At 45.2% G+C, this 14,333-nt stretch overlaps 1 protein-coding gene across 1 annotated transcript in view; it reads right to left on the bottom strand.

Moving 5' to 3' along the window:
- LOC146359229 (protein eyes shut homolog) overlaps positions 1-14,333 on the bottom strand; it is a 192,801-nt gene that overhangs the window by 32,333 nt on the left and 146,135 nt on the right. Inside the window, exon 9 of the mRNA XM_084812860.1 lies at positions 9,352-9,518. Within this exon, the coding sequence (XP_084668986.1) occupies positions 9,352-9,518 (167 nt within the window). The remainder of the gene's footprint in view (positions 1-9,351; positions 9,519-14,333) is intronic.

Raw genomic sequence — 14,333 nt, forward strand, 5'->3', positions numbered from 1 at the left:
GGGGCGCCGCCATTTGCATACGTGCTTTTTTTTTTCCAAAGTCACCCGTGATAGGCTACGTAACGATTAACGTAGCCTATCACGGCTGACTTTGGAGATCTAGCCGTGATAGGCTACGTTAATCGTTACATAGCCTATCACGTTTTTTTTTTTTTTTTTACTTCACTTGTAATGGCGGCAGCGGCGGCCGGTCAAAAGACCGGCTGCCGCCCCTGCCGCTGACGAAAACCCGCCAAACTGCCGCTGGGACCCGCTGCCGGGAGGGACATTCGTCAAAGGTAAGTCCCATCCCGGGGGGGGGGGTGGCGGGGGGGGTGGCGGAGAATTTCACCGCCGATTTCGGGGGGCCGAATGCGTTGGCACTTGGCCCCCCGAAGTTTCGGGGAGAAATTCTCCCCCATCCCTATTCATGCTCCAGAGTTGGCATCATAACATCTGGTTCCAGGCTCACCATGTGCCGGGTTTTGGCAAACCCAATTACGATGCTTTGTCAGGGATTCAGATTGACAGGTTCTGGGCTTTAGCCCTGTGGGTGCGTCTCTTACCAGATCCCATCCTTGCAGCACTATGTGGGACCAGCGTATTGAAGCTGAACATGTCATCCCGGATTTCCTAGCTCCCAGTACAGGAGCCGCCTACGCCAGGGCAGGTAGGGAGTTCCGTGCCTTAGGAGTGAACTTCAGTCACATCATGACTCATGGCCCTTCCCTACAGATCCTTTGCTGCAAGTGTGTGTCTCTTTAAGGAACAAGGGAGATACCTGCCAGAGCCATAAGGGGCAAGCTGGCCGTTATTTAAGCCTTCTTGGCCACAACAAGGGGAGCTACTGACTCTAAGTCAGAATTCAGGGCCAGGAGTAGTGTAGGGTTGTGGCACAGATGCCGCCTCGTTTTAGCAGATTCGTTTAGCAGATTTAGCAGATTTAGCAGATTCTAGGCGCCCTCCCTCTCCAGATACCCTTCTTGGGTTCTGAGATGATGGCCCTCCATTTGCCCTTCCCAGTATGATGTTCCCTTGTTCCACGCAGCAACCTTAACAGCCTTCTTCGGGGCCCTTGGGATTTCAGGGTTGTTTCAGGTTCCCATATCTGATTTGTCTGGGAGTGCCTTGAGATTAGGGATGGCGGAGAATTTCTTCCCGAAACTTCGGGGGGCCGAGCGCCAATGTGTTTGGCCCCCTGAACAAGTTTCGGGGAGAAATCCTCCGCACCCCCCCGCCCACCGCACACCCCCCCCGGGACGGGACTTACCTTTGCCGAATGTCCCTCCCGGTGGCTGGTCCGGCCGGTGGTTCGGCGGGTGTTCGAGCGAGGCGGGAGCTGCAGCCGGTCTTTTGACCGGCTGCCGCCGCCGCCATTGAAATGAAAGAAAAAAAAAAATGCCCCCTGATAGGCTACGTGACGATTCACGTAGCCTATCATGGCTAGATTTGCAAAGTCAGCCGTGATAGGCTATGTGAATTGTCACGTAGCCTATCACGGGTGACTTAAAAAAAAAAAAAGAGTGTACGGATAATGGCGGCCCCCATAGGGAGCCGCCATTCCCGTTCCTTATTTGATCGCTGTAGTCTACGTAAATGTTTACGTAGACTACGGCGAAAATAAGGGCAACGCAATAAGGGTCACGTAGCCTATCAGGGGGCATTTTTTGTTTTTTGTTTTACTTTCGCGTTCGCGGCCGGGCGAGGCGGGAAGCCTCCCCCCCGGCCTGAATTTCGGCCGGGCCGAGGCGGGAAGCCTCCTCCCTGGCCTGAACTTCGCGGGGGGACCAGCGAAGCGCCTCCCCCCACCGCGAATGGCCTTCGACGACAGGTAAGTGACTTTCGTCCACCCCTACTTGAGATACTACAATTTACAGGTCTGTCCCGCTGTGCTCCACCTACCCATTCAGAAGTTAATGCCCCATCAGGGTCATCACGGGTTTTTACTGGAATACTGGATCTGGAAGGGACCCCTGTCTTGTCACTCCGATGGTTCACCATTGACAAAATTTCGATTTGGGCAGTCACCACGTCAGCTCTGGCATGCTAGGCCAGGTAATTTTCGATTCGGAACCCTCTTTTGCATTGAGCGGTCCCCAAGGCAGCTGCTTCAGGTTTCTCTCACAGGCAAGTTATGACGGTGGGAAGATGGCGCTTCGAAGTATTCCAGGCTGGCCTTCGCAATTTGACCACTTCTTCCTGATGCAATTTTCCCTTCCCTTGCCCTAATGTTTTCTTCCTCAGACTGTCGAACTCGACGTACGCCAGTACGAGTGCTCTTATGCGGGCACAATGTGGTGTTTTGGGCTGCACGAAGGGATTCTATGCCGGCCTTCGGATCTCAGTTTCTGCTACCCCAACATGCTACGATCCAGTGGCTTGGCAGACGGGACATGCGGTGGGAGTCCCCGCTACTCACCCTGTTCCACCAAGGTTTGGTCAGTCTTCCTCCGCAGGTCCAGGTGCTGCACGATGGAGGGAACGACTTGGGCTGTAAGCCAGGCAAGGACCTGATCAAACAGGCCTTGGTTAATGCACAGGTGGTCCGGCATACCTGGCCGGAAGTAGCCTTTGCAGTTCTCACTGCTCCCATGGATCAGTTGGAAGGCTCGGAAGGATGTTGGCGTTGGTAGGGCACATCAGAAAGTGAACGGAGAAATGGCTTATGGCCTATGTGAATGGGGTGATGGATGCACCACCCACCAGGAAATTCTGTGGACAAGGAGTGAGCGTTACAGGCAGGATGGTGTCCGCCTGTCTCATGTAGGGAATAACATATTTCTGTCTGATCTGCAAAGGGGCCTGCAGGAAGTTCTTCTGTGCAGGTGGGGGGAGTTTGACAAGCACTAGGCTTATGACTCCTGTGGCGGTTAGGACGGGCAGAAGCAGAAAGAGATTAGGGATGGTGTGCATGCAGAGGCACCTTGTGGTGACAGGTGACGCCTGAGGCCCCCCGAACGGGTTATGCGGCTCGGCGGGGGGATAAGGGTTGCCTGGGAGACCAACCCTCCTCACTCACCCAGGTGTTGTGCGGCACTGGGAGGGGGTGACAGGGGAAGGTCTGCCTCCCCCAGAAGGGGCAGCCCAGAGGGGCGGCGAGATCAACACCACCCCTCAGGCTGGGTGTGCTTTCGCCCGAGAAGTGCCAGCTAGTCACTGACACAGTCAGCTGCCCGTCCTAGGTTCCCCTTTGCAGATATTTTCAATAAATGTGGCCCAATTTTCAACCCAAGCTTTGTTGTTTGACTCTTCTTTGCCCCATCTCTGCTCGCAATGAGAACTCTCAGTGCCAAACTACACATTATGTTAAAGCCATAGCTAGCAGCTACATCCTTCTTTATTTTTACTTTAAAACACAGGGGACCTGATACAGATTGGGACTCTACCATGGGAGGTAGAGGGGCTTTAACCCTTTGCCTCATGCAAATTACATTGGCGAAAAATGATCCAATATAACAAATGGGTCACTTTTTGGCAATATAAATTGCAGATGGGGGATGTATTGTATTAAAAATTCTAAGCTGTTTTGGGGCTGAAAAGTGGGACATCAAATGCAATAAATAAATAAATAAATGAAAAAATGGCTGGCTGGACTGATAAAAAATCATAATGTCTAACAGCTAGATGTAGGAAGAGTGGGATACTGTCTAGGAGCCATTTTAACTGTTCTAAACATATACAGCATACAATTCAGTGGGGGTTGCTAGGGTTGCATGAATCAGCAAAACCTGAGCTCATCAATGTTCTCCGAATTCCACCATGACATTTGTTCTGACTTGTGTCCATATCTGATTGCGATCTTTGGTTTTTCTCTTTAGAATGAAAATTTGTGCATATTTTCCGGCTTATTTTCCCAAATGTATGTATCAGTTGTGCACATTTTTGAAATGTACACATTCTTCTCTGATTGACTGAAGCATGTTTGTGTATCTTTTTCAAAAGTACACATTTTTTCATGGGCATTTTTCAAATGCACGCATGTCGTCGAACTAATTTCTCTTGGCCTAAAAATTACGTCATAAGCTCAGAAATGTAGGGATGTCAACTACAGACTGCATTCAGGTCCGCATTCAGGTCTGGGAGGTGCAAACTGGGTAATCTCTAGTAAAAAATTAACAAACAAATTTCTCATACATCCCTAGGTTTTGTGGGTCTGATGCCAGTCAGTGGTTTTTGCAATCCTGGGTATGCCCCAGGCTTGGCTGTCTGTACTGGAACTGGACTGGGCTGGATCACTAATATTTTATACAGAGTTATCAATTCAAAGAACTTAGTTTTAGATGTTCAACTAATCAACAATCAGTTAGAAGTGGCCATGGAAATAGTATGTTTTATCAGGATCTACCATATAATCAGAAAGGTGCTAAATCTAAAAGGTATCAGTAACAGCAGTGATGCTGACTGTATAATATGTATTTAAGAACTATATTAACATAAATTGAGTGTTCTTATATTTTCGAATAATCTTGGCTGTGTGTAGTTGGAACAATGTGCTACTTGGAAAGGTGCTGCTGATGCAATTAAATAAGAAGTTCAATTGAATATGCCAAGAGAATTGAGCAATGGGTAGGACAGTCAGGCTTCATTATAAACAGAATTTGTCTTCGTCATTGCAAAGATTTTTCTGCATTACTTTCTAAGTGCACACTTCAAACCTCAATTGTAGAGCACTGGTCCATCTAGCCGAGTATTTTTTTATACCAAGGGTAGGCAAGCTGGTGCCCTCCAGATATTTTAGACTATAATTCCCATAATTACAGACCATTGGACATGCTGGCCAGGTCTGATGGGAATTGTAGTTGCAAACGAGAACAGGAGTGGGACAAACCAAGCTCCGGAGTTCAGAGAATCTTGGTGAACTCAAGCATCTCTGGTTCTCCCATCCCTACTAGGATTGCCAAGTTAGACAGCAATTCTAAACACACTTATTCACTAAATGAATACAGTGGAACTTACTTCTGAGTAGACATGCTGTGAAGAAATGCCATGTAAATAACTGTTGTTGTGTTTACTTTGTGTGGTCTTTGAGAAGCTATTATAAATCAATGTGGGCCTGAGGCCTAGTCTTGTCACTGTCAAGGGCCTACATAAGAGTACTGCTTGGTGACATATTCTGAAGGGGGGTGGGGGGGAGAGAGAGAGCGAGCGAGAGAGAGAGAGAGAGAGAATCACTTTGAATATGTATAGATCGGGACTGGATCAGGTAAATTCAATTCTGCTTGCTGGGGGTTCTAGCTAGGTAGAAAAGAGCAGTTGGGAAATGAAAGTTAAGGAGCTGAGAGTTAGAAGTTAGTGAATGAGTGATCAGTCACGAGAGCAGAGGTCTGCTGGTTGGTGTGTTGTGTGATAGAAGGACTAGGAGAAAGCTGAAGAGAAAGTGAATAGCTAAGGCCTGAATATTAAGCTATTCCTTCTCTGTGTGACAACCATATATGGCTAGTGAAGATCTGGAGTAGGGAGTAGGTGGCTGTGTTATACCAGAAAGATGCCCTAAGATCTTGCTAGAAGATTACACAAGCAGGCATTGAAAACCTGATAAACAGTCCAAGCAGCCAAAACTAAAAAGAAGGAATTTTGGTGGTCACAGGAAGACTATACCCAAGAGCTGGACTTGGTTCTGAGTATATTTAGCTGGGGTGGAGGTTTAGGGAATTTTGCCTGAGGTAAAAACATTTAGGGTACAATCCTAGGGTACAATCACTAGACAGCATCTGGGAGACATAGGATATTTTGGTTTCTGAGATCCGAGGTCAGAACCGGGGCTCCAACCTCGGAGCTCAGAAACCACACTCCCCTCCCCCGCATAGCCAGCATGGATCTCTCCATGCCAGCTACATCTCTTTTAAGGCCTTGCATGGTCTAAGTCCAAGGTACCTTAGGAAGTGCCTCCCCTCCTATGTCCCAGTCCACCACCTAAGGGCCTCTGAGGGTTATCTGCTGTGGCTGCCTAATGTGAGATTAGCAGCCACAAGCAAGAGGACCTTTTCCTTCACTGCCCCTCAGTTGTGAAATGACCTGCTGGTAGGGATGTCAGAGAATTCCACGACGGATCTTGGTGAGGCCGAATGCCAGTGCATTTGGCCCCCCGAAATCCATCACGGAATGGCCTGCCAGCCCCCCGCCCCCTGCGGATCACCCCTGGGATGAGACTTACCTGGGGCGGATGTTTCGGACGGCGGTGGCTCCATTGGCAGCTGCGGCGGCGGCTGGTCTTCCAAGTGGCTGCCGCCGCCGCCATTTGCAGTCTGTGTTTTTTCTCCCCCCCCCAATAGACATGATAGGCTACGTAAAGACTTACGTAGCCTATCACGTCTGGGTAAAAAACAAACAAACGCTTTCGCAAATGGCGGCGGCTACGGCCGCCGCCATTTGCATTCCTTATTTTTCGCCGTCTTAGTCTACGTAAATATTTATGTAGACTAAGACGAAGACAAGAAAGGGGAACGCAAATAGCGCCCAGTATACTATTTGCGTTCCCCTTGATTTTCGCCGTCATAGTCTATGTAAATATTTACGTAGTTTAAGATGGCCAAAAAGAAGGAACGCAAATGGCAGCGGCCGTAGCCGCCGCCATTTGCGTACGCGCTTTTTTTTTCTTCCAAAGTCACCCGTGATAGGCTACGTGACGATTTACTTAGCCTATCACAGCTGACTTTGGAAATCTAGCCGTGATAGGCTACGCAAATCGTTACGTAGCCTATCACGGCTGTGTGTTTTTTGTTTACTTTTTTTTTTCGCAGCCGGGGAGATGGGGCGCTCCTCCCCGGCCTGAATTTCGCGGCAAGGGATGGGGCGCCTCCCCCCCCGGCCTGAATTTCGGCTGGGCGAGGCGGGGCGCCTCCCCCCCTCGCCTGAACTTCAGGGGGAGAACCAAAGTGCCTCCCCTCCACCGCGAAGCAAGCTGCGGGACAAGGTAAGTCCCTTTCGTCCATCCCTAATTATTGGACTTTTATAAAGCTTTTGAAAGAGTCCCTCACCAAACGCTCCTGAATAAACTTAGTGATCATGGGATGGATAAGTAACTGCTTATTGAACACAAAGCAGAGAGTAGGAAGATTCGAAGATCATGCCTGAATTAGAAAAAAAAAAACATCACGGAGAAGCCCCGATTCTTCAAGGATAGCGCCTTAATTTTTTTTAAAAAAACATCCGGAGCGGGGGATAGGAGGGGGTAAAACTTAGTCTCATTTGAAGGGATACAACAACAACCCCCTGTTCAATGCAGGAAGCCTGATTCCCAGGCGGTCTCCCATCCAACTACTGACTGGGGCTGACCCCGCTTAGCATCTGAGATCAGACAAGCGTGCGCAGGAAAACAGCAGGAAAATAGCACAGAGCTCAAGTGTGAACTGAGCTCGTGCATTCAATGAAGCACTGCAATGGGGAAAATGGGTGAGTGTGAATAATCACATTTTAATGTGAGAGCGTTTAACCCGATGGGACACCGAATTCATTGCGATGGAGGGCACAATGTAGTATGGCCCCTAGTCTCATAGTACATTACCCATCATCTCTGCAGAATGCTGGCATTCAGAGGACTGGTCTAATTCAAAGCTGTGAAGTTACAATTGTATATCACTCTTCCCTAAAAGCAGGGAAAGATGAGCCGAAACTGAATTCTTAAAGTTCAGTTCATACGAACTCTTAAAGCACATATTGAGGCTGCCCTTGTTTTCATATTGTCTTCTGTCTTTGAATATACACATGCAGTTAATCGGCAGTTTCCAATATGCTGCTGTGCTCCCACCGTTTCTCTTGTGCTAGTGGGACCCTCCTCTTGAGCAATAGGAACTAGCACTTAGGAGGACAGTGATCTGAGAAACGAGTGGAAACGCTAATTTCTGGAATAGGACAGGTCAGTGGAACTCCCTTCTGCAAGCTCTGCTGACCTTCCCTGTTTGGGAAAGGAGAGTTTTGCTCATTTCTGACTCCTGCAGGATCTGCTAGCTTCCCATTGTACTAGGAGTGGGTCCCACTTCTGCGTGGGTAGCACTGGATATTGCTGAATATATTTTGCCATTTGTTTTCATTTTTTAAAAGTGGGAATGGGCAGTATCAAGCTTTACTAGTCCAGCATCCTGTTTCCGATGATGACCTAAAAGAAGCCCGTACGTAGGACATGAGGCAATAGCCTTCTCTTGTTGTTCTTCCCAACTACTGGTATTCAAAGGCTTACTTCCACTAAAACCTGGAGGTACCAAATAGCCATCATGTCTAGTAGCTATTGAATGTCTTATCCTCCATGAATGTGTCTAATCCCCTTTTAAAGCCAGCTAAATTGGTCTCCCTCTTCCTGTGTCCCTAAATTCCATAGTTTTAACTATGTACTGTGTGAAGAAGTGCTTCATTTTATTTGTCCTGAATCACTATTCAGCTACATTGGATGACCCCAGGTTTTAGCACAGGCGTTAGGGCATCTTTCACTTTTACAAATGGGTTTAGGATACTGGATGAAGGTATTCCATTTTCCTAGTTACATTCATATTTCCATGCACATTTTTCTGAATGTATGCATCAATTGTGTGCATTTTTCAAATGCACACACTTTTTAATGAACATTTTTAAGTGTGAACATTTGTTGAACATATGCATCCCAAATTGCATCCCAAGCTCAGAATTTATGGTCTTTGCCAATTGAGATTGAGTCTGCGTTAATGTCTGGGAGGTGCGACCTGGGTAAGTTCTGAGCAAAAAAACCCTGAAACAAATCCCCCATACTTTCTTTAGGTGTTCAAGTATGGAGAAAGTGAGTGTGATCCTGCTCCCCCTCATATGTTGCATGTCAGGGTCATTGTACGCATAGGGCGGATGTTTCTAGACTATCCTACTGTTCTAAATAGAATCCAGAGCACTGTAGCTTACCAAGAAATCTAGAATGCTTTTTGGCAACTTTGACTAAGCTTCCTCAAATGCTGGCATAGTTCTCTATCTCTATTATCCTAGGTATTTTTAATGTATAGTTATAGCAAATGCCTGTATCACTTCCTGTTTCTAAAGAGAGCTTCAGCTACTGGGCGGTAGAGAAATGAATAAATGAATAAATAAGTTGGTTTTATTTATTTTGCAGGACAAGATAATATATCCATTAGAGATTGTATCTCAGTTGTTTTACTTTCTTGTTGAGTCAATGCATTATTATTATTTTAGTCTGTCTGTGAAATACGACTTTGGTAATCAATCTGTTTACATAAATAGCCATGTTTATTGCAAGTTACTGCCCATAACATTTTAGAATGCAAAGGGGATAAATACAACAGCAATGGTATTTTAATTGCAGTTGAAAGCAGCAGGAGGAAAACAGTATTTCAATCATGCCTTGTAATGTCCCAGAGGTTTAAGGAGAAAGCTACCATAAGGGAGGCATGTTAGTACCTGTATTCATTGATTCCATCTTCACAAGTGCCTCCATTCTGGCACCAGCTCACTTCACAGTCATTAATATTTTCCAGGCATGTAGGTCCGGTCCATCCAGGAGCACAGACACATTGATAACCCTGGTTGTCTTCATCATGGAAGCATCTTCCTCCATTCACACACAACTAGAAGTGAGAATTATACACACAGATATAAGAAAAAAACTTCCATTTCTACAATATCATAAGGCTAAACAGATTTATAAAGCAAGTTATAATGGAGGAGGGAAAGTTCTTGGGAATTTGATGATGTATTGGTAATACCATCCATCACGGGTAAATCATTTGTAATAAAAAATACTTATCGCTTCCAAAATTAGATAAAGTCATAGAAGAAAGGCATATTCATGACTGCTTACTAGCACTGTTAGGTTATATTCTCCAAGTAGGGATATGTTACATATTTTGGTTAGAAGATCAGCAATTTAACATTTGAGTTCTTTAAGAACTTAGGAGTTCTTTAATCACTGGGTTCAGTGATTAAGTAGCTTTCAGTTTGTCAGTAAAGTGAAGTACTTCATCTCTTCTCGCCACTATTTGCCTCAGTTCCTCAGACTCCCTTTCTGAAAACATCAGTTCAGGCACGGATATCTGTCTACGTCTTCTGCAGTGAAAACAGATGAAAAGAATTTGTTCGGGTTCTCTGCAATCTATTTATCCTCCTTTAATGCTCCTTTAACTCCATTGTCATCCAATGGTCCAACTCCCTCCCTAGCTGGTTTTCTGCTTCTGATATATTTAAAGAAGTCTTTATTGTTGGCCTCGATGTTATTAGTGATGTGCTCCTCAAAATACTTTTTTTGCATCTCTTATTGTCTGCTTGCATTTCTATTGTGCAAGTTTGTGTTCCTTTTTGTTCTCCTCATTTTGGCAAAACTTCCATTTTTTGAAGGAAACCTTGTTTTCTCTATAGCTTCCCTGACACTGCTCCTTAACCATATTGGTGACCTTTTGGACTTCATGCTACCCTTCCTGTTCTGAGTGATACATTCTAACTGAGCTTCTATTGTAATTTTGAGTAGCCTCCAAGAATTTTGGAGAGATTTAACCCTCTTTACTTTCTCCTTTCAACTTCCTTTTTACAAATCTCCTCTTTTTAGAGAAGTTCTTGAAGTCAAATATGACTGTGTTGGACTTGCTTGGCAAATTTCCATTTAAATATAAATTGAATTTGATAGCACTGTGGTCACTGTTTCCACTTGGTTCAACAACGCTCATATCTTGCACTAGGTCCTGAGTGGCACCATTTAGTATTAAGTCCAGGGTCACCTCTCCTCTGCTCAGTTCCAACTAACTGTTCTAGGGCACAGTCATTTGATTTAGGGCACAGGCACTGAGAAATTAACCTCTTTGTTATGACCTGAACATGCATTTATCCATTCAATATTGGGGGGGGGGGTAACTGAAGTCACCTATTATTACTACACTTCCTCATTTGTATGCCTTCCTGATTTCATTTTCCATCTCAAGAACACCTTGAGTGTTCTGGTTCAGGGAACGACAGAATTTCCCCAGTACTAAATTACTTTTGGAACCTGGTATTGTGTCACCCGGCTGTGAGAGCTGGACTATAAGGAAGGCTGAGCGCTGAAGAATTGATGCTTTCGAACTGTGGTGCTGGAGAAGACTCTTACGAGTCCCCTGGACTGCAAGGAGGTCAAATCAGTCCATCCTAAAGGAAATCAACCCTGACTGCTCATTGGAAGGACAGATACTAAAGCTGAAGCTCCAATATTTTGGCCACCTAATGCGAAGAGAAAACTCCCTGGAAAAGACCCTGATGCTGGGAAAGACTGAAGGCAAAAGGAGAAGGGGACGGCAGAGGATGAGATGGCTAGATAGCATCACGGATGCAATGAATATGAACTTGAGCACGCTCCGGGAGAGAGCGCAGGACAGGAAGGCCTGGCGTGCTATGGTCCATGGGGTCACGAAGAGTCGGACACGACTGAACGACTGAACAACAACAACAATTGTGTCACCCACAGCACCTCTGAAGATGAGTCTGTCCCTTTTAAGGTTTCTAGTCTGCTTGACACTATGCCCTCTTTAATGCAGAGAGTAACAACTCCTCCAGTATGCCCTATCCAGTTCTTTGTATAGCATTTATGTATAGAACTACACTATCCCACTGGTTTCCACTATTTCATCAGGTTTCTGTTATACCCATTATATTTAGGTTCTCCTTTAAAATAAGGCACTCCATGTTGATGTGTGACTCTTGTGTGAAGCTTAACTAGAATAGTCCTCTGCGTTAGTGCTGTTAAATTCCCAGAATTTTATGCTATTCTGTATACGCTTCCAAACATCATGGAATATGACTCTAAGCAACAAAGCATGTGTGGACACATAAGAAAAATGAAGAGGTGTGTTGTGGCAGCACATGCTATACATGTGAATTACAATCACACACCATTGTGCAGTTTTGCCCTGACCCCCTGCAATAATTCTTGCAGATGCCCATAAGCAGAGCCAGAATGCACAGCCCTATCCCATTTTTATTTGTTTGTTACATTAATATCCCGCCCTTTTTCCTCTTGCAAAGAACCCAAGGTGGCTTACATGGCCCTCTTCCTCTCCATGTTATCCTCACAACAACCCTGTGACGCGGCTTGCGCTGAGAGTCAGTGACTGGGTCAGTCACCCAGTGAACTTCATGGCTGAGTGTGGACTAGAAACGAGGTCTCCCAAGTCCTGGTCCAACACTCTAACCACTGCACACAAAACTGGCTCTCAGTAGTCAAGGGAGTTTGAAACATGCTTGGTCAAATCTCTTAAAGCTCCACCACTGAACATGTGCCTCAGAGTCACATCTGAGTAATTCAGGCTGCAATCCTATACTCATCTACCAGGGCACAAGTCCCACTAAATTCAATGGGGCTTACTTCAGAGCAGACATGTATAGGATTACACTGTCAGTGTCAGCGGAATATTTACTCCTGAGAATAATGATATTGTGTGTGTGTGTGTGGTTTACTAAATGTGAAATTCAGCAACGACAAATATAACATAATTTGCAAGACCAGGGAAAATATTGTTCCCTATAAAGCCCCCAACAATGCATGATACTCTTTAGCTGCTTTCTATATATAAAAAAATAATATCTGTTTTCTCTCAATCAATAAGATGAACACTAAAGAAAGGGGTGAATCAGGTGGAGCTAATCGGCCATCCAGCTTTCCACTTCCTCAGCTTGATTGAGACCAAACCTATTTAAAATGTGCCTGAGATGTGTAATAACAACAACTCTTGGCAGAAATTTGCCATCTTAATTTGTCTTTGATTAAGTTTTAAATTGACCTTAAAATTGAATCTTTTTGCTATGCCATTAGTGCTAAATTCTGAAATGATGCTTGGACCATTTCTCATAAAAAGCCACTAGTCAGCTTGATCAAAGCTGGCAAAAATTAATCCCTTCCTTGCAACAATGGAAGTGTTCTCCCTCTGCCAATTTTTAAAGTTATTGTTTCCAATTTAAATTCATGTAAAGCAGAGAACAATAGGATGTAATAATGTACAAAACGAAGGTTGATAGAAATATGCATTATGCAAATTCTGATGAGTGGGATATGTTAAGGGACACAGTTCTGCCTCGCAAGCATATGTATGGGTGTGTGTGTGTCATGGGTCAGTGAAAGCTTAGATTTCCCACCATGCCATGTCCTGGAGGATAAAAAAAAACCCCAACCCCTAGAAGCTGCTATGTGGCCCAGGATGTACATTGGGAACTCCCATGGATGCTATTTAATATGCACCCACATATTGCACATGTGAAGATGCATTTAATGCAACATGTAGTTTGGGTCCTACACTCTGCCTCACTGTTCATATCAAGCCTCTCTTTAAACCATGTTTTTACTTGCTGAACCTTATTCCTTACAAAATACTTAAGCTCTTATCAGTTTCTCATCCATCAAATTATTCCTCTAGCACTCATCTTCTGCAAAGATTTCTTTAACTCTTTTCTTCCTGTTACAATTTCTTCAAGTTATAACTCATCCCAGAGCATTTGTACCCAAGATCAGCTGCAGCTGTATGGCATGAGAATTCAACAGAACCTAAGTGGCTGACATGTTGTCTGAATTGCATCTCTATAGCATGATACATGGAGATTCTTTTCATCCAGAGATGAACTTCAGTGTGCACAGTGAGGGTTTACCTTTGTCTTCCAAGCCACTATGCTTCCCCATGTTCATCCTATTGCGGTTCAACTTGGCAAGACAATTGGGTTGCTCTTTGAGGGGAGGGGGAAGAGAAATCCCCCTACACTTATTGACTTTTCCAGATAGCTCTTTGGATGCTGAGTTTCATGTCTTAGCATTATCCCTCCCCTCGCTTGCCTTTTCCTTTATAATTCCATGTGTCTGTTAAACTATAGCAAGGCTGTTGAACCTCAGTCCTTGAGCTGAATACCATTTTGGAAAAGCTCTTGGGGGCCACATTCCAGTGGATGTGGCCAAAAAGCAAAAGGGGCAGGGCCAACATCCCAGCATATTTTAGCTTAAAGCTTTCACTGCCAGTAACTAAGCTTTAGGAGAGGGATTTCTATCTTTTAGAATGGGGAAACAACTGCACAAAAGCCAGGAAACTTCCAAACAATTGGTGGCTGGGGGAAAGAGGATAGGGCCGGGGAAGGAAGGATGGACATCTGGGGAACCCTGAAGAGCCAGTTTGGGACCCTGTGGGCTAGATCTGGCCCCTGGGTCTGAGCTTCTGCACCCCTGGACTGCAGGATGCTTTCAGTAGATCATAGAATATGGAAAATACGTTTAAAATAACATCTGTAGACAATGATTATGGCAACAGAACCAACATATTTATTTTCATACACTGGACGTTTTAAATGTACCATGCATGTATGAGGAAATGACACCACAGCCCAGTAAAGGTCAGAGCATTAGGAGGGCAATCGGCTTTTCACAGTGGTAAGAGGCATCAGGC

Source organism: Heloderma suspectum, chromosome 1, assembly GCF_057233095.1.
Source record: "Heloderma suspectum isolate Gila_16-S chromosome 1, 16-S_ref, whole genome shotgun sequence".
Classification (NCBI taxonomy): Eukaryota; Metazoa; Chordata; class Lepidosauria; order Squamata; family Helodermatidae; genus Heloderma; species Heloderma suspectum.